Raw genomic sequence first — 25,637 nt, forward strand, 5'->3', positions numbered from 1 at the left:
TAACCAATTCTTAGTTTTTACATCGAAGGTGTGTAATTAAAAAAAAAAAAATCTTAAATAGATGTCTTTCAAAAAAAAAAAAACAAACCTTGCAACATTCATTTTTATTAAGTATTTCATTTGTAAAAAGCAAAGCTGAATTGGACACGTGGCCTGCATTTGTGATATATATATATATATTTTTATATATATATAATATATATATATATGTATATAAATAGCTATTCAGCATGCAAAAATTGTAGTGATTTTGAAAATCTGATTACAAAATGCACACCGGTCACACACTGTCTGCTGAATGTGTGTACAGGTTGTCCAGGTGGGAGCGTGACCTCCATGGTGGCCTCAGGGCTGCCTCACTGCGAGCAGCTGCCCTCGATCATCAGCCTCTCTTCGTTGGAATGGATTCATCCAAATGCAGAAGTGCCTCCTGACTTCTAAGTGTGTATTTCAGCCTTTTGCTTTAGCCCAGTTGGGAAGCAAGGGGTGGGAAGCACAAACCCAACCCCCTGATCACAACTAAAGCTTCAGTTCTGCGCTCTTTAGTGGAAAAAGCTCCCAGCACCACTGCTATGCACCTCAGCAGAACGGAGGAGGGCACAGTCCCTGCTGCAGGGATTTTCAGGTGAAATCAGAGAGAGTTTTGTTCAGTAAGGAGCACAGCTTCCTCCCACGTGAGTTGGCTCAGCGATTCTCAGTGCCTCCTGGGGGCACTCTGTAAGCAAAGTCAGCACAGACAGAGTCAGCTCAAGATACTTCCACAGTAAGCAATGGTACCAACCTATACGCTGGTCATAGATTTTTACCTGCTTTACAGATAGTTGTACACTGTAAAGCCAGACAGGCAATGGGAACTCCTTCCACTCCCACCCCACAATTAAAGACCGCTTCTCCATGCCTTCTTTATGCTGAAAACAATTCTTCCCAAGCTAGCTGCAAAAGAAAAAAAACACATAGCACAAAAAGCACGTTTCAGCTGAATGCAAAAGAAATGAAGGACCAGCAAATAGAGAAACCCTTTCTGGAAAGTATTAGCAACTTTTAAGCTTAAACTTCATAAATATATTGCAATAAACAAGTGTGATTTGATCAACAGAGTCTGAAGACACTGGGTATGTTCCTAATGCTGCAATTAATTTGCTGTTTGGCCCGGGGCATAACTCTTCACTTCTCGGTCTCCCACAGCCGTGATCGATGGGGGAAGAAGGGACATTTGAGCACCGGTGCTTCTCCTCTCTGCACTGCACTGGGACAGTCTGGACTGGCACCTCAGCACTGGCATCAGAGGAAGGGAAATTTCTGCAGGTGGACAGAGCCTAACACGTGCTGCTACAGCAGTCCTGGAGCTACACAGCCCAACAGATCGCTTCTTCCTTTGGTTTGGGGGATTCTGTGACTTTGCGAACGGTGTACCATACAAATGAAGCTCGTGTTTTTCCGAAAAAGCCAAAATTTACTCATGGATGTTTACTGTTACAGGCAAAACTGAATGACAGACGACTTCACTTGTTAGTCCAGAAGATGGTTTCTACCAGATCGGTAATGAAGACGTGAGAATTAATTCATTCGGAAGTTAGTCAGAGGCTGATGGATCCAGGAGTCGGAATTCTCTGTGCCCAGAGATGGGCACTCCCCGCACACACGCGCCCCTGGGAAATGCATGCTCGTCTCACCCAAGTGCAAGTTACCCACAGGTATAACGCTGCCTTAGCACCGTCCCGGAGCAGTAACGCAAGCTGCGGCACCGCTGGGCCCACGGAGTCACCCGTCCGTCCAGTTCTCCACCGTCCCCATTCCTGAATGGTACTGCAGCGAGGACTCCCGTGACAAGGAGAAGCTTTGGGAGTAGAGGAACTCATTGGCAGCGTTGAGGTGTGGGGAAGGCGGCTTCCTCTCACACACGGACGGGTGCACTCTTTCCCTCGGGAAAGACGATGGGGGGACGCGCTCCCGAACCTGAGACTGGGCCAGCTGGTTGTAGACACTGAAGTGGCTGTTCCCCGGGGGCTGTGAGCCCTGCCCCGCGATGGATGGGAGCCGCGGCATCATGGTGGTGGCTGTGAAATGGGCTGGAAAGGGCTGGTAGGGCACAGTTTCCATTGTCTGAACACTGTAGCTGGTGTAAGGTGCGACTGAAGTCCACATATTGCAGCTCAGCGGGGGAGGTGGAGGCGGCAAGTCATCCACCGCCGGCACGCCTGCGATCTCAGCCCCTGACCCAGAGTACATGCAGGCTTCCCGTGGGGCCACCTCGCTGCAGTAGGACGGGCTCAGCATCTGCTGCTCGTAGGGTGGTGGAGAGCGGAAGTAGTGATCATCACCCACTGACGAGGAGGCCTCCAGGTAGGAACGCTTGCAGGGCAGGTCCAGGTGCCGCGCGCTTTCTGCGGGAAAAAAAAAGAGAGCTCAGGGATGGGGTTGGGATGGGACTTCAGAATGCAGGATTGTTCCGCTACACCACCAGTGCTTTTTTTCAGACCATTTCAGTTCGGAAAGACAACGTGCAATATCAACAAGGTGTCGTGTTGCAAAATATTGGAGTAATTCCATCATCCTCCCAAGCATGCTGATGACATTTATCAGGGTAAGTAAGTGACTATTCTCACATCAGGGATTACTTCACCTTCATCCAGATAACAGAGGTCTGTGGCACTCCTGCAGCACTACTCCTGACAAACTCAAGAAGTCTCTGAAAGGGTCTTATCACAGCCCTCCTTCCTGTCAGTACCAAAATCACTATACATTTCCCAGATATTCATGTCAAAAGCTGCAGAAATATCTCAAGATAAAGGAGACCTTTCCCAGCTGCCCATTCTTCTTCTCAGCCTCACATGCGGGAGCTCATTAGCTGGTCAGAATGTTGCATTTATGAACTCATCTGCAAATTAAACATCTGCTAGAAGGACACATTTGCTTCACAGTCCTTATTTCTGGTGATACTGAATTCCTCATTAGCCCACGATCAGAGGATTCTCACAGCTTAAATAAATTAGCAGCCAATGAGACATGCAAATAGAAGGATTTGGCTGCGTGAATAATTTTCCTTCTAACTTGAAATATGCCATGATCTCATCGGATCTGGACTTAAAGGAAGACAACTCAGCTACAGCTCTTCAACTTCAAGTTAGGACCAGCTGATAAGGAGAAGGATGCGTGGCCACCACCGCCCTACTGCTCGCAGTGGGATAACTACTGGCTCCTCCTACAAAGTGCTCATTCAGTACAACTTCCTTAATGCTAATGGCCGCGTCAGGACATTTCAGGATAGATAAGGCCTCCTCCCTGCAAATATTATTAATTCAGATGACTTATCAAGTGATAATTTTTCAGTGTTCATTCCATTTGAATTATATGTACTGATTGTTGGTTTTGCTTTTTTTTTTTTAGCTCAGTGCCTCAATTTGCCTTCTATGGGACAAAACCACTAACAACTGCCCAAAAATCCAGCTTGTGAACCCTGACCCTCCAAAACACTTTGATCACTTTGCAAATTAAGGTCTAAGAGACACATCCAAAACAAACTGGGATTATGGGTAAGCTTTCAGTGCTCTTAGGCCTATTTGCTGCAATGTTTTTTAGTGTAAACTCGAGTTACCTCTTCTCTTCAGGCAGTGATAGAAGAGCCCTGAATCCCTCTGTGCTGTGAAGGTGTTGAGTGACAGATCTTGAGTATCTGAGGCTGCGAACTGCATGTGAGCACCGTTCTCGTACTGATAGTGTTGGAGGGTCTGGTGACTGCCATGGAGCGGGTTAACATCTGGCTTGGTCGAGAGCTGGCCATGGCTGGACACCAACCTCTGCCTCATGATGCTTTTGGAAATCACTGGGTATTCTTTGCTGAAGAAGGCGAGAAAAATTATTACCGGTTAGACAGCATCAGCATCAACAGGAGGATGAAATATGAGTTTGGCTGCCCCGGCACATCCCCATCCAACGGCTCTACGCCTTTGCCAAGCACGATGAGCTAACCCTCACCAAGCTTCGGGCGTGGGCAAGCAACAGCACACAAAATGCATCACTCGGCTCCAGGAAGAGCTTTTTGGAGATAGGGAGGGCATGAAATGCCCTCATGCCCTCAAATACAAGAAAATTGAATGCCCCATGGCATTCAATAATTTTCTTCAAAGAGGTGCAGCATGTTGACAGTAAGACAATGGCAAAAGGGCTTAGCAGTGCATGCCAGACCCCATACAGCTATGTGCAGCAGCCAAATTCAGCCTGCTGACCCAGAGCCCTCCCATCCGTCCTCCAACCATACCTTTGGAGCCGTGCCACGCGCAGGTCGCTGTCGTCGCTTCCCCTGAATCCCTTCGCAAAGGGGTTGTTCTCAATTTTCAGCTGAGTTATCTTTAAGAGAAGGAAAGCAAGCAGAAATCATGTGAAAACAGATGGGATGCCAATGATGGGCAGAGGGGCAGAGTCCTCTGGTGCCCGGTGGGTTCCTTCAAAAGAAGACGTCGCCATCACCTGCACTGCCGCTCAGCCACCAGCCCCTGCCCAAGCACAGCAGTGACAGTGGAAGTATTAAGTTTATGGAGCACTTTGGGGACCTCAGGGATGAAAGGCACCATTGACCTCGATATTTTAAGGAGGTATTAAATAAGCACTTTCGAGCCTTTTTGGTTAACCATGTTTGGGCAATTGGTCGTTTTACACCAATGTCTACAACTTTTCAAACAGGATTCACTTTGGTGCCTAAATACGTACCTTTTTTTCCCCTGTCTTACCATACCACACACATCCAGGCTGCTACTCTGAGCCTTTTAACTGCTTGCTAATTGCAAAATCTTGCAAGGACTGCGTGCATCAAAGGACACACAGCCATCTGTTCAGGAGGAAGAGGCACCCAGGGATCACAGCAAATGGGACTGCAATCCAGTGCTGCCCTGACCCAATGCATGGAAAAGATATGGAGAAATCCAACCCTGCAGTCGGTGTATTGCTGTGCCACACACCCAACACGCAGCCCCAGGCCTTTGTGTTTTGTGTCCCCCCCCCCAACCCAACAAAACACAAACACCTGGAGCCCCCTCCTACCTTCACCTCTTAACCACAGTGCAGGCTCCTAGCTCAGTTTTATGGCTACATTCCTTGTGTGTCTTGCTAAACACACATGCTATAATTACTTTTTGCTGTAGATTTACGAGCAAGCTTTTCCCAGCCGTTATTAGATTTGCTCACTGTTTTGAATGACATCTTAGAGTTTATTATTATCCAATTCATTAGTTCCTGGACAATCAGGGCTTGCCAGGCTGCTGTTGCCCAGTGCTTGTCGTGCTTCCCCTTAGCTGCATCCTCTGGCCCATCAGCCGTGCTTCAAGCTTAAAGGGCTGCAGTGGAAACAGCTTTTTGAGCAGTTCTGTGCCCTCCCCAAGCAAAGCTATAGGAGCACACAGCCCAAAATGAGCCCCTTTGGATCCCAAAGTGCCGTACCTTGTGGTTCTGGTAGGAGGTCACCGAGATAAAGGACGTCTCTGGAAACACGTGGGTGCAGAATGCCGTGTTCTTCGAGCCAAAAGCGTTGTTCTCATCTGCCTTCACAATGTGCAGCCGTGGCTGGTATTTGTGCATTGAATTGAGGATAATCTGGAAAACAATTGGTGCTAAAGTGAACAATCCGATTTTGTAAAAATGACAAGTCTTGGCCACTTGACAGCTTGGTCCCACTAGCGCTACACTTCAGCTTTGCTTTCAAACTGTAGGAGAAAACAACATTGTGTAACATGTACAACCCACAGCAGAGAGGGTATCTGCTGCTCTGGCAAGCGTCTGCACTGAACTTGGAGCTTTTCTGCTGAACGCTCCTTTTCTTATTGCTATTGGACAGAGTCAGCCTGGGTGGAAACAAAGCCGTAAATTTTTTTCCCAGCTCACGTTGAAGCTGCAAAATATATATAATTCACCAGCAGACTGGTCCATAAAGCTTCCTCATAAAATACTTTACGGAGCTGAAAAATAGCAAAAGCAAAAAATATATGTATCACAGAAACCACAGAGGGGAAGAAAAAAAAAAGAAAAAAAAAAAAAAAAAGTATGTGTTTTTCTTTCATCTGCCGCTAAGAAAAAGCTTCAACCAGAAGGTTTTCTGCAGGTTGTGCAGCAGACCCCAGGGGTACCCCTGCAGGTGAGACACGGCTGGAGAACGGTGAGGAGGGGCTGTGGGCATTCAGCCCCACCCCTGTGCAGCCAGGGCACAGCACTGGGCTCTGCCAAGGCACGCAGTGGCTGTGCCTCATTGTTCTGCCACAAGAATGGCTGTGCCCACATGTGACAAAGTAGTTTTAAGAAATGGATTTTCTTCTAAGGAATGGGATGGGTTTTAAGAAAAGCCTCTATTCCTCTCTCTGGACAAAGAAAAAATTATTTGCTTCTGATTTCTTCAATACACCACTCTTCAGCCTCTTCCCACTCCCAAACCATCTTCCAGCTGTCCACATCCTGGCTGTTCCTGGGGCTGGATTGTCCCCATCATAGCCAACACCCTGAGCAGCCACAGGACACATTCAGCCCAATGGAGATATGGAATCAACAGGGAATGCTGCACAGGTTGTGTCTGCAGGAGGTGATGGAGAGATGGGTGAATGGATGGGTGTGTGGACAGGTGGATTGGAGATGTGGATGGATGAATAGAAGGATAGATGGAAGGGTCAATGAACAGATGGATGCACAGACAGATGGATAGATGGAAAAACAGATGGACTGATGCACAGAAGGACAGAAGAATGGATAGACAAAACCACAATTTGCATTACTTTACACAAAGTGTGGATTTAGCCCATTTTAAATGAAAAATAGTAAGAAAGATAAGTTTGCCTCGAGATCAACTGGACATGCACAGTCCCACAGTGCTGCACCCCAGCTGGACAGGAGGCACTGCTGAGGGCTCGTGCTCCCCACGCCCCTCCATCCGGCCACACGGATCTGCCCACAGTAGCCGGCTGCATTATATACCACTTAAACACAATTTTTATTGTCGACATTTTCCAGACAACCCTCCTTGCTCCCCAAGAGAGAGAATGAGGAATTTTTGGCATTTTATCAGCTTTGCATCACGTCTCCGAAGCACTTTGTGGCTGCTGATACTCAGGCTGTAGAGCTGAGAGGGTCGGCTCAGGTTTTGGGTTGCAGCTTTTGCTGTGCTTTCATGTGGCTGCCTCTCGTAAAACAGCCGAGATGAGCAACGCCAGAAGGCTCAGGCTCATAAGAAAGGGCACGTCAATTTTCAATAATTAAGGGCTGATAAATATGGGTTGTCTGGAGCAGAAGCTGAGGGGTGCTGAGCTTTGCTCACCTCCTGTCCCCAGCTGCCCGGGTCTGGCAAGGCAACGTGTGGCTCCAAATCAGAGCAAGTGAACGGCAGAACAAGAAACCTCAGATTTCCAACGGGTGGATGAGCAGCCTGTTTCCTACCTCCTCTCCAAAACAGTACCCTCTAGGGCATAAAGATTCCTTTAACAATCCTTTTTTTGGCCTGAGCCTTTTCCAGCACCAACACAAACTGGAAGAAGCCTTTGGAAGGATTGTTGACAGATGCTCGTGGTTACATCCATGGCTACAAATCCTCCCAGAGGTTCACTTTGAGCTGCTTGATATTTGTGGGGGGAAAACACCAAAACGGCCTAATCTAACCTACTGCAGTGTGCTTTTGGCCCTTGCCCCAGGGTGAAATACTCAGCACTTTGTGCCAGGTGCAGGATGCAAGCATTGGGTTGACCTGTCCACTGCCTCTATTCCCACCAACAACATTCTGGAAAGCAAGAAGCGCACACACATCCTGCTTGCTCGCCATTGGTTTAAGCACCGTGCACTCAAAGCCCCTGAAAATCATTCAAAAAATCCTCCCAGGCCTCAGCTGTAAACCTCGGCGCCTGCGCGATTGGAAGGCCAATAATTTGGGATAAATACTTTTAAAGGCTGCTGTGGAAAACCGGCCGCTGGCTAAAAATACACAAAACAAATGTAAATTCCACTGCAGTGACGAACATCAGTGGAAAGATTAACTTAAAGAATTGTGTCAAAAAATGAGAGGCATTTTAATTGATGGGACAGAGCTCGGCTGCTCAGAACTCAGATTTGGGATCAGCATTGCCTCTGTGCCCCACTGATGGCCACAGATGGCCCTGAGTCCAGGCACACAGATATGGGATTTTCCACCCCCTTGTCTGACTCCTTTGTGGTGATCACACTGTTGGCAGCTGGAACTTTAAGTGTAATATAGTTCTTTTCTCTTTTTTTTTTTTTTTTTTTAATACTTTTTTTTTTCCCCCCTTTTTTTTGGCACTCCCCACTCAAGAGCAAATGTCAAAAAATGGTGTCATTCGCTCCTTCCATTTAATGTCAGCTTGGAAAACACTGCGTGAGCATCTCAGTGTCTCAGCCTGCAGGGTCTGAGTTTGCCACATTGCAGGATGAGGCCTGAAGGGTCAGAGCTGGGCACGTCCCCATCACAATCCCCAAAATCAGCAGTAAAATGTATTTACTTCCATATGAAATTTGGGGAGTTGATTTAAGAGCACTCCCTGCTTCTCCAAGGTATCAAATATCATATGATGCAGTGGTTGCCATGGCAACTGCCTTTTTTTATATTGAATAGTAAATGGCTACGAAAAAGCCACATAATTTTATAGCTGCTCCCAGGGGATCACATCATAACTAATATAAAATCTCTCATTTTTGTACATTTTTCTGCTTCTTTCTTCCTTCCCTCTATTCTTTTTAGACTGAAGCACCCAGCCCCATGCCTGGGGGTTGCATCCTACCCCTGATAACACAAACAGCCCCAACCAAATGCTATGTGCAACCTCCACAGCTCCATCACCACCTGCCCCAACCCTCCATATTCCCTTCTGGCCCCAGGACACTGCTGTAGGAGCAGAACCCAGAGCTGTGCTGGAGGAGCCGCCCCACACCGAGCACATCCTGGCAGTCTGCACAATGGGGAATGGAGGGGAATGCTGGAAAATCCTGGGGGGAAGGAAAAAAAAAAAAAAAAAGAAAAATACCAACATGAGCTCGGACAAATTGTTCCCTACACGAGGGCCACTGCTGCAATATTTCTTGCTTTCTTTCCTTCTTAGGTGCCTAACGTCAACTGAAATGGGCAGTGGTGTTTCCTGAGTTCTTGACACAGAGGTGCTGGGGAGGGGAACAAATACTGTGCCCCATGACCATGGAGACGTGTGCCATGACCTCAGCACAGCACTGCTCCTTGGTGTAGGAACAGAACAAAGCCGCCAGCACAAAGCTCTCTGCTGGATGTCACCGTTCAACCGTAAGACAACTGGAAGATGTCACCTAAAATTGATGGGTTATAAGAAAGGCAATACCATCTCTTGAGTATTCTAGCTGAGCCCTTCCTCATGCCAGTCCCCTAAAAACTGACTTCAAACTTATTCAAAAAAAAAATGCAACCTTTTTGTCTGTTTTAAACGGATGGAGAAAGGAGGCACTGTGCCAATGGGTGGTGGCACAAGGCACACATCTGGCCTGGTCACAAGGCGTGGAGCAAGAAAGTGACAAATCCTAAATTGAATTTGGGGTTTTGTAAGATTAAGAGGGGACATGAACCTAAATGGCCTGGGTGTTCCTGGCAAGCAAAGGGAAAGATGATGAAATTGAAAGGAAAAAAAAAAAAAATGAGAAGGAAACCCCGAGTGATAATCAAATAAAACCAAGGATAAATAATATATATAAAAAAAAAACACCATATAAAGGGAAGTAACAAAAACTCATCAAAATTAAAGAGTAAACTCAGAAAACAGATGTTTGGGGCCAAGAAAAATCAAAAATATCACTCAAAACGTCAGCAGAAGTGATAGATCACCCCTAACACTCCACAGCCTTAAGCCTTGGGAGATTACATCTCCAAAACCAAACCAGCACTGTGATGGGTAGCAGGAACAGAGCCCTGCAGTGACTCAGAGGTCCCAGGGAGTGGGGCAGGTGCAGCAGCAGTGTGCTGGGGGAGTGAAACTAAACCTCAGCTGTCACCTGTGCCGATCTCCACTTCTAATCTGTTTCCTTGTCTGTTTTTCCAGAGGAATATTTTTTATATATTCTGTAAAGAGCGTAATTTCCAACCAACGTGAGTCTGTCCACAGCCTGCCAGAAATAGCCATGCAATGCAGTCACCCTTACCCAGCTGGCCCAGGAGATGGGCTAAGCCCAGGGCAGGGGCTGCATCTCAGAGGGGCTCCCACCACCACCACCGAGGACCAAACCTCAATGCTCTGCGTTCACACTGATGCTGCACTGTGTGCAAAACCAAAAGAAGTGACTTCTCTGTCAGAGTGCTGCCACTGTGAGCAGCTCCAGCAGCACCTCATAGCAAGAGGTGAAGGAAAACCCAACCAGAAAGACAAAAGCAAAGGAACTCAGGTCCCTGCAACGATCACCCCCTGGCCATAAGGGCCATCTCACAGGCACCCTCCACTTTGTTGTTTACATATTTGAAACCTCTGGAGAAAGTGGAATTCCATTCATTGGCATTTATCACTGTGGAAGCATTTGTTGCGACTCGCTTAGTTTTTCCCCAAGCTAACCCCTGACAGACACCAGCATCCTGCATCCCTTCCAGCAAGCGGTTGTTTCTGTGATGTAACGATGGCTCAAACAGCTGAGGGCTCCAATAGCACGTGGCAGGGCACAGCCTGCTTCCCCAGGGAGGAGGGATGCTCATCCTGTGCCCAGGAGCACTGCGAGCAGCAGATGCCACCATATCTCCATGTCCCCATGCCCACCAGAAAGTCACACCGACAGTCACCCAAGGCTCTATGCATGCACACACTGCTTTGCAAAACATGAGCACCAAGATTTTGCACAGATCATTGGTGTCTCAGTGCTCTCTTTAGCATCAGACCGACCTCCAAAGCTGAGCATCCCACTGACTGCTGATTTCTTAATCCATTCTCAACTTAATTCCTCAGCCTGATGTGAAAGGAACATTTCATGGCTGGAAAATCCCCCACCCCACAGACACTGCATGAGGACACATGTTCCCTCTGCTCCTGCAGCTCACCCATGGGAGTTTGCAGGCAGATCACAGTGCTCTGCTCTTCATTTCTTCTTGAAAATACAATTTCTTTTCTATTCCTTCCTGACAAACTGCACAGAGCTGTGCCATTATGCACAACACCCGAGCAGGGCACAGCTCATGGAACATGGGCTGCTGCCCATGCCCTGCAGTGCTGCCCCAGCCCAGCCCAGCCCGGAGCTGTGGGTTTTGAGGTTTGGAGGAAATCAATGACAAAAGGAAGCAGGCAGCCAGCAGTGCTGGAGCACGAGAAGCAAACAAACCGTGTGGCTTTCCACACTTGTTTGCTTTAGGCAGCTTCAAGAGAAGGGCTGTGATGGATTCCTAGAAAGGAGAAGCTGTGATTTAGCATAGCACAGTGCCCTGTGCAGGAGTGGGATGGAGGCGGCAGCAGCACCACAGATTGCAGTGTTTCCAGCCCTAAATCTTCACCCTGAGCAGGTGCTGAGCCCAGGTTGTTCAAAGCAAATTGCTCATTGAGCGTCCTCGAGAGGAACTGTCAGAGAAGTGCCTGAACCCTGTGCAAAATGAGCTCCATCCATGCCATGGTGAGGCTCCGTGGGAGGACAGAGTGCTGCCAGAAGGAGGAGAAAGGCTCTTTCCCACTCGAACGCAGCGTTAAAATTGCAGTTAAGTAATGACACAGTTGGGAGAAGCAACCATTTAGTGTTGCAAAAGCAACACCACACATCCTGTTTGTTTTACAGGCACACCAAACATCCTGTTTTATGGTTTACATTTTACAACATAAACAGCAATATATATTAAGCTGCGCTGCTAAGCAAGGGGAAAATGCAACGGGAGCGAAACTGCACAGCGAGCAGCACAGGGCGGCTGCACAAACCTCTCAGCTCTGCTTCCTCCTGCACAACTCCATGGGGCTGTTCCCATTTCACTGCCATGGTGCTTTCACCCTTAAAGATGAGTGAAGGATGGGGGGCAGCCATGATTGATAACATCAGCACGGAGCCTTTGGGGTCAGCAGACAGGGCAGGGCTGGCACAGCAGCACCAGGACATGCATAGATGGCTTTGGGAGTGGGAAATTCACAGAAAGCTGTGTGCACAGAGAAAATTCTGGGCTCTATTTCCCTTTCTCCAGCCACTGAGGTTGGTTTGTTTCTATGTGACTTTCAGCCAGGACGGTGGAAGACATCAGGTATGTTGTTTAACACACTGAGGTCAATAAGTGTCCATTTCCCACTTCTGCATTCGCCATAAACATGAATTGATATATTCCAAATGAAATACTCCATTTTTTATAGGGCCACCAAAGCCAGCCTGGAGAAAAACAAGTTATTTCTGCAAGCTGCAGGAACAATGGCTGGGCTGAAAACCCCACAGCATCCCCGGAACCACATCCTATTCAGCATCCCTGCATCCCACCCAGCACTGCATCCAGCATCCATCCCTACATCCCACCCAGCATGCTCATTACGGGCCCAACCCAAAGGATTGCCCTCAAAGAACTTTTCTCTTACATGCCCGAAGGGATCCAGGTGGTTGTTGGTGAGCTTCAGCTTCTGGAAGGACACGAGCTGCCGCATCCAGTGCGCTCCAGTGGCAGGTGAGTCAGGGTGCACATACAGCCGGCCTGGCATGGCTGGCTCTGCCTTCCCAGCCACCATCCTGCAAGCACAGTGATCACATTGCAGCACAGTCTGCCCCACAGAAAGCACCTGCCATTGACCTCCCCTTGCAAACCACAGTGCAGCCATGTCCCGGGTCTCCAAGAGGCTCCCACTGCCCATGAGATCTCTTTGTCCCAGTGTCACAGCTGGCAGAGCTGAACCACCATCTCCTTGGGTCATTGTGCTGACATTAGCTGAGGAGGACACCTTGCTTGGGTTCTTTGGAGGCTGGCCAGGATGAAGCCTTCCAAGGCCATCCAGCAGACAGCACTTCTCAGTGTCAGCTCCTATGGGATAGGGCTGGGTGCTGTGCACCCGCATCCCCCCTTTCCCACATATCCAACCCTCCACCACCATTCATGGATGTGAAACCTCACTGCGATGCATCGCTTCGTGGCAGCTCCCCCATTACTGTGTATTGTTCTCTTCTCATAAAACACCAATAAAAGCATTATGACCAAAAACAACAGAGACTTTCCAGCAGCAATAAAATGAAAAGGGGAAACAGCTCTAGGGCTGGCAAAAGCTAAATTAAACAAAGTTAACAACTATCCATCATCCAGGGCTTAATGGTTAAAGCACAAAGTGGGCTGCGTGCTCCATCTACTCCTCTTACCCAAAGGCACTGCAGGACAAAAGGGAGTAGAAAAGAAATTTTTGAAATCTAGAGCAGCCCTAATGTGCAAGTGAATTACTGCAGCTTTATAGGATGTTGCTGTTCCCATTGAAATGAGTGTGAAGTTTTCCATGCCTTGTCCTGACTTTCTGCTTACTGCTGCATGGTGAAAAGATGAGCACAGCCCATTCTCAGTGAGGGAGGCTGCTGGGCGTTGTTCTGGGGAAAAAAAAAAAAAAAAAAAAGGGAAAAAAACACGCTCCCTTTGTCAGAAAGCAAAACTCCATCTGCCTCTGGGGTAAGCAACTTTACTGTCAAAGACACAGCAAAGGGAGGGAATTACAAAAGAAGGAGAAACTCTGGTGGAAGAACACTGAATGAAAAGGAAAGAGGCAGTGGGTGGGAGAGCTGTTCCCCCACATTACATAGCTCATCCCCAAGTGCAAAATATTGCTGCTGGAGAAAAAAAAAAAAGTGCAACTTTTTCTTATTTCCCATGGATCCATGATTTTAAGGCCCAAATGTACCATTGGGTCACCCCTTCCAGCCCCTGGCACACACAGGCTGCAGGCTCACCCTCATATGCCTGTACAAGGCCAAGCAAACTATGACATCTCCTCTGATATGACCTCCTGTCCTTTGGAGATGGATGATCCACATCTACGAGCAAGCAATCCCTTGGCTTCTCCAGAAAACTCTATTTAATTTTTTTTGCTTTGACTTTCAGCCACTGATGATCATTGGGTGTATGGCTGCTCTGTGCCAGAGCTCTAGGACACCAGCATCACCCATGGGCAGTGGAAACATCCATCCACCTACAATTCATAACGAAAGGAAAGCAAACACGAGAATGTCCTCTTACCATTTATTGTCACAGAATTTGTACCGGTGGTCATCGGCTGGGACGATGTCAATCAACAGGATGTACTTGGTCTTGGGATTCATTCCAGTCACCTTGACCTTGTAGCTCGGAAACATCCTCCTTAGGAAAAGCAAAGGGTTAGCATATGAAGGAGCAGCCCAAAGTAGATGGAAACACAGAGCAGTGCCCCAGAGGGCAGCTCCACCACCAGCACATGGGGGATCCAAGCTAGGACAAAGGAGCTACAAAGCAAACTGCTGTCTACACGTTGCCAAAGTGAGCACTGCCCTTCTCCAAGCATGAGCTGTGCATGGGAACGGAGAGCTTCACTGCAGCCACTTGTTATTAAAGATATTGGTGTATATCTCACTTATCTAAGAAATCTTTACCAAAAAATACTATTTAATATCGCATTTTATCAGTATATATGTGACCCAATGGATCACATTTCTGACCCTTCAGAAATCTCCAGCACTGGTGTTTGCACAGCTAGGCACTTGTTACAATCAGAAAAATTAGCACAGTGGCAGGGCAATATAAAAACGTAACTACAAAGGGAGCGGTGCAGATAGGATGGAATGTCACAGGAAAGTAAATGTGCTCACCCATCTCTGAAGATCTCAGCTTGCAGAAAGGATTCCACAACGAAGGATCTCCAACCAGAGATCCTTCCCTGGTGCCAGTCAGCCCTTAAATGGGGTCTGAGAGAGGTGCAGCCAGGTTTCACCCCTTCAGTCTCAGCTGAATTGCCTTCAGCTGTGCTCCCAGGGCTGACTGGATCCTTTCCCCAGGAGATCAATCAGTGGTTCAGGCCATGACTCTACAGTTCCCATACAGCACTTCACATCCTCTGAGCCGCTGTTCTCTTGGCTCCATAATGGCAATCTCCTCCTCACCCAGTTAAAAAACAGAACACACCAACCAAGTCAACGGGGCAAACCAGCTCACCATGCTCTTCCATCAGTTGGCCAAGGCAGCTGCCAAACGGGCTGTGACGTCTCCTTGCCATCAGCACAAGGGGAGGGGAGATGAAAATGTTTCCATGCTGGGATCATTGATTGTTCCAATTAAGCCCTAATGTCACTGCTCCACTGGAGGCCCTCCTGCCACTCCCTTGGTCCAGCAGCACCATTTTGTAGCAGCGTGGGGAGAAGGCAACAAAATGGGCCCTGTTTGAAATCATCTCAATCGACTCTTTTACATGCCCTGCATAAATTCCAGATGTTTACCATGTAATTAGCCGGGACTAAAAAGGGGTGGTTTACCAATGTCCGTATTTGATTTTCATTCATAAACTCTGCGCTCCTCTTAACCTTGCCCTCATACAGGTAAGCACCTGTATAAATACAGTAGGACATTTCAATTTGTGAATACACAGCCCAATTCACACATTGAAAAAAATTGTGTAAGGAATCCAATCTGAATGCCAAGCTTTTTTTTTTTTTTTTAAATTAAAAAAAAAAGGCCTTAAAATTACATTTAAAAATGAAACCAAAAAGAGGAGGAACGGATTAAAAACCAGCAAAGGGAACGATGCGGTCTGATGGTCGCTGCATCATACCCGGATTTTATAACATCGAGCTTCTGATTTTCTTTCTTTTCCTCAATCATTTTGTTTACCGACGTACATCCAAGCTGCTAAAGTAGCCGGACTGATATATTGTAAATGTTAAGTGCTTTTTTAATGGCGTTTAAAATTAAGCTTCGGCATATGGAGTTCATACAGCATGGACATGCCTGAGTTTATAATGTTCTTTCGTATAGCCCTCTAAAATAAATACAAAGAGCCAAAGTACTACTATAATATATACAGCCGGAATTCTTTAAGGATAACAAATGGGGACCCGCATCTGATGGGAGGTGTTGCTTAACTTGCGCGCCGCTCGCTATCTCATGGTGGTAGCGTTGGGCTCAGCCGTCAGCAGCCGCCGCCACGTTTGCCAACTCCCCACATTCTTTTCCAGGAAAACACGGGGTAGGTTTTAGTAATTTGGCTGCTCGTGACCATTTCATCATTATTATTAGCTGCTGCGTTTTGGCCTTTAAAAAATATATATATGCAACTAGTGCGCCGTCCAGGGACTTGTCAGTTTAATTTTCTTAATGAAAACATATTTCTCAACCCCTTGGCAGGGGCTGGTTTTGTAAATACATCCTTGCAATAGGATACAAACACGGGCTGTGCGTTGCTGGTGGGGAGGCATGGCAAAGCGGAGCGCCGCGTCCAACTCAAAGCCGTCACAGAGTTTTGCTTAGGAATAAAAATACGCGGAGCACCGAACCCCTGTGGCTCCGTGCGGCTCCCGGCGAGCGCTGGGACACAGCCAGCATCTGCCTGCCCAATTCATGGCTCCGGGCAGGAACTCCCCTGTGGATGGGCGTTCTCGCAGAGGATGGGGCATGTTGGCCAACTTTCCCCGACAATAGCTCACTTGATCATTGAGAGTGGCCAAGAGCTCCACCGCGTGCTTTGCTGCACTTTCTGCTGCCAAGATTGGTTATGAAAATGGTAAATTTGGGGTTTCTGGGGAGCTCGGTCAGGTTCTGTGCTGGGTATGCTGCAAAGGGTGAACCCAACATCACAAAGAGCTTCAGCCATTGCCTGTTTCACCTTCGGTTTGGATCCAAAGCCCTGGGATGTAATGTCCCAGCTTGCAGCAAGCCCCCAGCATATGCAAGTGCCACCACTATCCCAAAACGCTGAGTTTTTTCCCCTTTATGCCCTTTTTTTGGGAGGACCAACACAGGCATGACCTTGCACAACCACCCAGCAAGAGATGGGTTGGAAGACCCCAATTTTGGACACATCCAAATGCCTCTTCTCCCCATCCCCTACCCCTCCCAGTGCAGAAGGAACCATGCAAGACACACCTTGAGGGGCTCCTGAACCCCTCTGTTGGACATCAGGACATATGGGGACATTTCTGTGTCCCACAGGCAGGGCTCTGGCATAGCTTCGGTGCAGATGAAATGTACCAAAAACAGCAAAAGCCAGGAAGATAAACAAGCAGCATGATTCCAGAGCCCTCCCAAGCTTCAAAGATGATGTGCTGGTGAATTATTTGTTCTGATAATGAAGCAGTCACTGCTTAGCTAAGTTTATGCTAGGCACATTTTATCTCTATGTGATATTCACAAATTGTTTTAAAATGAACTGTTAGAATAAGCATCTCTTGTTTATTTATTTATTCTATTGCTACCCAATCCCCTCAGCCATGCAGCAGTTACTGACATGGAGCCAAGGCTCCTATTATGTTCAAACAAAATTTAATTAATGTGTAATTGGTTGGTTGGATTTGGATCAGAGCAATAAGAGGAAAGATTTGCTTTCATTATTTGGGGCAGCAATTCCTTTCTGGCTCACGGGCATCTGACCCATATCTCAATCCAGGGCGGTGTAAAGCACTGGGATATGGGGACAGGGAACAGGGGATGGCAGCCCTGCGAAGCCCAAACCGTGTCCTGCCAAGGGCTGAGTCAGTGCCCTCTGAAGCACATGGGAACACAGGGACTGGAGCTCTCCCTGTGCCCTGTGCTGGCACTGATACTGCCAAGGCTCCCTTTTCTTTGGGGTAAAAATGTGCCAAAGTCCTTCAGCTGTTCAGAAGGTGAAGACTTGTTTCCAACAGCACTTCCAGCAGGATGAAGGTTTTCAAGGACAGGCGGTGATTTTGCAGTCCTCGGTTTTGGGGTGGGCAAGAAAAGTGCAGGGATTGGGTGCCCAGACATTTCAGCACAGCCCTATCTGGGAAGGGATCCCTATGGCACATTGGGGTGTGAAACAATCCGAAAAACAAAAAAATCATTCAACATCTTGGCCAATGTGCTGAAGGCTGCCTTCTCAGAAATGGGCAGAGATGCCTCCAGCCATGCTCCTAAAGCACCAGTGCAGACTGCACACCCAAAACCCCAAGAACTTGGCCCAAAATTCCCCATCAGAATTGGTGCCTATGGATGTTACTGCTCGTCTTCATGCTTAGGAGAAAAAGGAATGGTGCGTGGAGGCCCCAAGAACCACGTTCTCATTCTGATGAACTTTCCTCTTTTTCCTAATTTCCCTTCTTCTGACAAATATTTCTTCCATTGACTTCACGCATCTTTAAAAATAATATTCTCCAGGGCAGATTAAAACAAATTTGGAGATGTCAGCTGTTTCTTTTAGGCTTTTAAATGGCATTTCCTTTTTGATAGATTCTTGCTTTCAGAAAATACTTTAAAGAGATCAAAGAGTTTTCCAACAGGGTCCCATTTTCCCAGTGTCTCCTAACCTCAGTCCCTTATTTCTCTTATCACCCACGCCACTCCGCTATGACGCTCTGTATACAAAGTAAGAGCAGTTAACTTTGAAGTGCTGGATTAGCCCATGCCAGATCCTTGCCTCAGAATAACAAACAATACAGGTTCAACAGGAGTTCTCATCAGTAGTTCATTTTTCAGCCCCAAATTCACTGTCACTAACACAAGCAACATTGAACTCTCAGTCTATGGGCAGATAGGAGAGATTTATCTGGTGGCAGGACCATGACCTAGTGATGAGGAGGTCAGACAGTTAAGGGATTTTTATATTTTGGGATGGCGAGGCTTTATTTTATTCTTTTTTTTTTTTTTTCCCCCTCTTTCTGGCATTCAATTTTTAAATAAAACATTGTTTCTCACGTACTTGAGGACTTGGTTAACTGCAGGGCTGCGTCCGTGGCTGAGGAACATGTCCTCCCCTGCGTGGGTGTCGAGGTGGTGCTGGGACCTCCATCCCCTGCTCCGTGCATGGCCAAACCCCACAGCCAACCCGGGGAAGGCTTTGGGAACGGGCGTAGCTCTGAGCATCCCAAGGCTTCGTGAGCCCAACAGCGAGCATCGCAGGATGAAAAATAAAATCCCATCCCTGCCCTGCCCAGTGTGCCAGAGCTCCGTCCCTTTGCCAAAGCTGTCAACATCGTTAGCAGCGCAGCCAACAGCACAGCAGTGATGTCCATTCCCCCCAAGCAGGACTTTGCCCTAAGAGGGTAATTCCGGGACCCCAAATGTAGTGCTGAGCAGCTCAAACATTCCTGAAATATCCGCTTTATTTCCAAGTTTTAAGTTGATGGCGCACATTCCAGCGCTCAGCTCGGATATTAAGGTTTGCTTTTGGATCAAAAACCTTCAGGAGAGATTCTTGTAGCTGCCTCAGAAGGTTCTGGACAAAAGTTTCCCTTTAATTGTAATGAGAACTGGGCATCCACATGCCCTACGGAGCCATGGAAAATTTAACTTTTAAGGGATTATTCGCAGGGGAAAGCGGCACCAGCTCAGCCAAAGCAGTTATACTTCTTCAGACCTTGATGTCCTAAAAACTACTTTTATTTTGGTTTACTAAAGTTGATTAGGAACAGATTTTTTTTCTTTTTAAAACTGAAACGAGCCACTTTTAAAATGAAACCTGAACATCTGAAGGGGGGGTGCGTCTTTTCCACACATGCAAACCACTTTATTGAGTCTTTTTTTTTTTCCTGCATGGTATTTTCCTACATATGCCTCTCAGAACCTGCTACCATAGTGCTGAGGCTGTCCCTATAACACCCCCAGAGCTCAGGGTCAGCATCTCCGTCCCCATTCATTGTAGGGGAGTTGGATTGAGTGACCTTTTAGGGTTCCTTCCAACTCAAACGATTCTATGATCTCCTGCTCCCATCCCTGAGCAGGTGGTGCTGCTATGTAAGAACGACCTATTTTTCTTCTTGGTCAGCTGCTGTTTATGAGAGGTTTGCCATAGGCTGCATCAAACTCTTTGTCCCTGGCAATATTTGGATAGAAACTGCAGAGCTACAGAGATTGGCACCTGGAAACCCCAGCGAACGGCCAAAACTAAATGAAGGCTGGCAGAAAGGAGAGCCCCGAGTGCATACGGGAACATTCACTTCCTGCAAAAACAACGCTTGGAAGGCGAGATCGAGCACAGAATTAGGAGACACAGCGAGTTTTGCCGCGAGGTTAAAAAACAACACCAGCACCAACAACAGCAATTGTTCAGTTAAACGAAGTCACATTGGGAAAGAGGAGTTAGAGCGAAGTATCCCATGTGCTCCCTGCCCTGAACAGCCATACCCATAGAACCGGGGCAGCCCCCTCACCGCCGAGCCCCTGCAAAGCCCCGCACGTAGCACCGTGCTGCTGCGAGGACCCCGCTGCTCCGCTCCACGCCGCAACCCCGCGTGTCCCCTTTAGCCCCTTTCAGCTCGATTTCGTTCGTTCGTTCGTCTGAACGCAACAGCCTGGAAAACTCTTTTCAGGAGGATTTGGGGATATTCGTATCCTATAGAAACAAAGGGAACGGCCGGTGAGTGCTCGCAGCAGCCGGGGCAGCGGCCGCCCCGTCGGGGTTGAGGGCGCGGGGTCCCGCACGGCACGGCGCGGAGCAGCGGCAGCGGCCGCCCCATCGGGGCTGGGATTGGGGATCCGACACGGCCGTTCCCGGCCCCCGCCGACCCTACGCAGCCCCTCAATCCGCCGTTGCCCACGGAGCAGCGCGTTCATCCTCCAAAAAACGGCACGAGAAAATTCTCCCGAGGGCGAATTCGTAATTAGGGCGAAGCTCCGGGGGAAAACGGGGACGGAGCGCTGAGATACGGAGCTCGGAGCTGCGGCTCGAGAGGTGCGGGGTTTTACGGCCGAAGGAGGCGCGGTTGGATGCAGAGTTCAGGGAACTTTGCTAACATAAACTTTTTATCTTTTGATGATCCTTTTAATATAAAATAATCTCTCTCCCTTTTTTTTTTTTTTCCCTCCCTCCCACAATGAAGCAGCCGAACATTAAAAAGATAGCGAGCGCATTTTAAAGATGTTTCCACTTTATAAATCACGCTTTCTTGGCAACAACGCGATTCCTATTGCAGCGCTGAGCTCGCTGCTCTCTCCTAATGTCTCCTACAGATCAGCCCTGAGAGGGAGTAATAATCCCCCAAAGTAATTCTCAGCCCTAAATTCCCCATAATTTATAGTGGCCGCGTTCTGCGGAGCGCCGCAAAGAACGAAACCGATGACTTCCCCGCTCCCCCCCTCCCCCCCCCCACGTTATCGATATTTGCCTTGTTTAGACAGAGAGCCCATTTTACACCGCGGCCGCGGAATTAGCGCTTCCGCTGAGCTTTGCGTTTCCTCCCCACGGAGCGAACTTGTCACGAAAGTCACTTTTTCTTTCCTTTTTCGAGGGCTTGAAACTTAAAAAATTGGGATTCGAACCCTTTTCTTTCGTGCCCTTGGGGCTGAGCAGCCCCACGACACGGGCTCCCATCCGCAGAGCATCCCTGTGTGTGCTGAGAGGGGATGCGGGCCCCATCAACGCCCGCAATCCGCCGCTTTCCCTCCCCCCCCCTCCCACCTCAGTTCTAAATACAAGTACACACAATTCTCCATCAACCCTCATTTTTTTTAATTGGGTCGAGGGGAGGTTTGTTATTGGCACTTTTTGTTATTAAACGGCTTGCGTGGAAGGAGGAATGAAACCTGCTGTAAATCTCGGTTTGCGTTTCGCCATTCGCAACTCGGGACAGCTTTGATCCCGGTACCGGCACCGGGGGGGTCCGCGGGACCGGACGGGGCCGAACGGGATGGAATGGGATGGGATGGGATGGGATGGGATGGGATGGGATGGGATGGGATGGGATGGGATGAAAAGGGAAAGGAAGGGGCTGCGGGATTTGAGCTGCTCGGCCCGAGCTGACAAAATCTCGCCCCGCATTTTCAGACTGTTTTCATTTGGATGCAGGGAGAAGAACTGAAATCCCCATTTTGTTTCAGGGAATTCAGGGGATTTTAGCACGAAGGAATTCTTTTGGTTTTGTTTCTTTCTGCTTTTTTTTTTTTAATAAATATATCTATATTATTAATTTCTTGCTAATACTGCATCTATTCATCTATTTATTTCACTGATTCGAATTTTAGAAGCCGCTCTGGTTGTCACCCAGCAGCAAGGTGCCCCACCACGCAGCTGCCATTTGCCGTTCACCCCCCCGTGCCGCCCCATCTCTGGAGGAAGGTGTGTGAGCACTGCCAGCTTCTCCGGACAAAGAATGTGGGGCCGAGCCCTATCCATATGGATTTGTTTAAACAATCCACGTTAAGTCTTACAAAGAGATAACATGCACATTTGGGATGCTTAGGGTCTAGAATTTGGTAAAGATATTACACGTCCCGAGCAGACACGCTCAGATACTATAAATTAAGGGTAAAATATTTGAGGTCTTGATCCCCCCCGCCTCGGCTGCCTCAAGTAGCGGCCCTATCAGAACGGATCCGGCTCTTCCCATCAGCAGAAGTCACAGAACGAGCCCTACGATTTCATACAACGTGATAAGGGCAGAGTTACCTGAGAGATCGCTTCGTATACAAAACAAAGAGCGACAGAAGGGAGCAGCTCCGGCCCGGCACCTCCTCCCGGGGGCAGAAAGAGGCTCCGAACGTGGGCCGTGGGCTGGGGGACACCGGGAGAAGGGAAACACCCCCCCCCCCCCAACTCCAACCCCCAGCTCTGCTTCCATAGAAGTTTCGTCGAGTTGAAATGAATTAAACCCATTTTAACACCCAAGTTCGGCACTGTTGGTTCTCTGCCGCTACCCGGCACCTCGCAGCTTTGTTGGAAAGAAAAGTATTTCGGTGCCGAATGCTCACAGCGGTCGTGTTCTGCTCGTGGGGGGGGGGTTGGGGTGGGGAGGCTCTCTTTGCTTTGTGTCCCACTCCGCCATCCCCGCAGAGCTCTGAGCACGGACGGGCCCTGTGCACCCCCCACCTCCCCCCCGAGCCAGCCTCGAGTGAAGCTGTTGTGATTCGGACCCAATTCGGACCCAATTCGCTTCTAAGGAAACGCAGAATTTGTTCACTTGGACTTCGGACTGAGAAGCGTTAGCTCCCAGTCTTCCAGTTTCGAGCCTAAAAGCACACCCTAAACCTTCACACCGTTTTGGTGCCAAAAAATCCCGTTGTGCAGAGTGGGGGGGGAAAAAATCTAGAAGTGGAGCCACAATTCAGGTAAAGTTCTTAAAAAAATTAATTGATAGGATAATTTTAAAAAATAAAAAAAGTGAAGCAGCACCAAAGAGAACGGGCATTAAACGCATCCAACGCTTCCCTGCAGCCACTCCTCGCTGCCACCCCACTCCAACACACACAGTTTGCAAAGAGAAAACGATCGCCCTGAAATCCGCCCTAACGATGACCATGTATTTCTGTTACTGGCACCGACTGCAGCATCGCAGCGGTGCTCCGTTCGCGGCTCAAGGATGGGGACATTTCGTACGGATCAGAAACAAAAGAGCCCGGGGATGCTCACTGACCTGCCTGCTTTGGTTATGATCATTTCGGTGCCCGCTTCATGGAACTTCTTCCATAGCTCCTTCTCGTGGAGATAGACTTTGATATTTTCTATCGTCTGCAAATTAAATTGAAATAAAATAAAGAGAATGAGAATAGCAACGAGCGGCCAGGGAGCGCCCTGGGAAGGGCCGTCCGACGGCACCGGAGCAACAGGGAGAGCTGCAGCGCAGGGCAGGAGAGAAAATTCCACCTCCCTTTGCCACAAATAAAAGCAACAAACGGAGCTCGCTTTGAATTGCAGAGCTTCACATCCAGGCCGGGCACCGCGGTCAAACGGACTTGTTAATGGTTTTGTTATTATTATTATTTTTCTATAGAGCTTTCTGTGCCCAGACGGCACAGGCGGTCCCCGACGGCGCCCGAGGGTTCCCTGAAAGCGGGGCCTGGAATGGCCGTAGGGACACGGCGGGGCCGCACGGCGCTGCTCGGCTGATTCCGCGGAACTGGGGCTGACCAGCCGCGACGGCTCAGGTTTAGTTTAGCCAAAATAAAAGACCAAAAAAAAAACCAAACCAAAACAAACCAGCAACACCAAAACCGGCACCGAAAGACACCGCCGAGCAGGACACTGCTCGGGAGGTGTCCGTGCAGAATGACCGCACCGAGGGGCGCAGCGGCATGCTTGCAGGGGAAAATATAAATAAACGAAAGGGAAAAAAATTATAATAATTGAAAATAGCGACTTCATCGCGATCCCTCGACCCACAGTCCGGAAAGATGTACGGCCGAGGGAAGCTTCGGCATCTCACCGAGAGCAGAAGCGGCTTTCCCGGCCCGGCAGGACACGATGGGCAGCAGTGCCCGTTTGCTCGACGGCGCGGTCCGTGCGTACCTGCTCGGGGTCGGGGAGCTGCGGGCTGCTGAGCGGAGTGCTGCTGCCCCCGGCTACGCCGAGGACGGGGGAGCCCGCGGAGGAGTCCGCATGGCCGGGTGCGGGGGCTGTTGGAAACCCTTCCTCGGTTTCAGACAGGCTTTTCTCCTGGAGCATTTCCTTAGGGGGTGAAGAGAGGTGCACCGTTAGCTCGCAGCACCGGGGGTTTCGTCCAGATCGAGCCCCCCGTCCCGGCCACGTCCGCCAGCGGGGTCGGGCCCCTAGGTGCTTCTTTAGGCGGCGGTCCCTCTGCCTGAGCTCGGCAGACTGGGACGTGACACCCCGGGCCCCGGGGGAAGCCGCTGTGCCCGGTAGAGCCTGGCCGAGCCGGGTCGGGCCCGCCTGCCTCCCCGGGGGGCCGCCCACGCGTGGCCGTGCTCCAGCCCGAAGCCCGGGCAGCTCAGTTTAGATGTGACCGCAGCCTCCCCGCCCCGACCCTTCCTCACTTCTCCTCCCCTCTCCGCTTTTTGTCACCGTACGAGGCCGATATCCGCCGGGGAGAGCGGCTCGGCCCGGCCGCTCCTCTGTCCCCGTCCCTTCGGGGCTCCGCGACGGCGCTCGGGGCTGCGGGCAAAGCTCTGCGGCGGAGCCGGGCAGCGTAAACAGGCGGAGTGCAGGGCTTGAGATAAAAGGGCCCCTCTTAAACTTGGAAGGAGACTGGGAAAAGCCAATAAAGATAAGGCCTGACAGCTCCGCCGGGGCTGCCGCGCATCAAGCCCGACTTTTACTACATGGAGGGACGGACGGAAGCGGGGAGCTGCGGGTTTCCAGCCCCTGCCGTGCTCGCCCCGACACCGGCTGAAGTCCCCCGGAGCCGTAGCTCCGACGGAGCGCTCCGCTGCCGGCCCCACGCCTCCATATGAAGGGCTGAGTACCAGGGAGCTCCAGCTCCAGCCTCAGCGGTGCTTCACAGGGCCGTGCAGGGGACACGCAGCCCGCTCGGATCGCACGAGCGGTACCGTACGCAGCGGCTGCTCTGTGTGCACCCTCTGCCCGAGCTCCGCATCGCTTCCCTCGGACGGGGCGGCAGGAGCAGAGGCAGCAGCCGGGGACAGAGCCGGCGCAGGCCGCGGGGACAGAGGCCGGGGCCCGGTGTGCTGCGGGACTGCCACCCGTGAGGGTCTGAACCGCACCGCGCTCCCTCCCTCCGTTCCCTGCCTCCCTCCCTCCGCCGAGCCCCGGACTCACACTGCCGGCCGGGGGGCAGCGGGCGCAGCGGGGGGCTCCTGGCTTCGCCTCGGGGCGGCTGCGGCATGAAGGGAGCGCGGGGCAGCGCGG

At 49.6% G+C, this 25,637-nt stretch overlaps 1 protein-coding gene across 1 annotated transcript; it reads right to left on the minus strand.

The window, feature by feature from the left end:
- Positions 1-33: 33 nt before the first annotated feature.
- TBX4 (T-box transcription factor 4) lies at positions 34-24,476 on the minus strand. Its single transcript, XM_085240869.1, has 8 exons — positions 24,321-24,476; positions 23,449-23,543; positions 14,141-14,260; positions 12,513-12,660; positions 5,434-5,586; positions 4,259-4,347; positions 3,596-3,837; positions 34-2,384 (listed from the first exon to the last, which is right to left on the minus strand). Exons 1-8 carry the CDS (start codon positions 24,474-24,476, stop codon positions 1,762-1,764), a joined length of 1,626 nt encoding a protein of 541 aa, XP_085096995.1. The 3' UTR covers positions 34-1,761.
- Between the last annotated feature and the right edge of the window lie 1,161 nt (positions 24,477-25,637).

Source organism: Meleagris gallopavo, chromosome 21 (genome assembly GCF_905368555.1).
Source record: "Meleagris gallopavo chromosome 21, MGAL_WU_HG_1.1, whole genome shotgun sequence".
Lineage (NCBI taxonomy): Eukaryota > Metazoa > Chordata > Aves > Galliformes > Phasianidae > Meleagris > Meleagris gallopavo.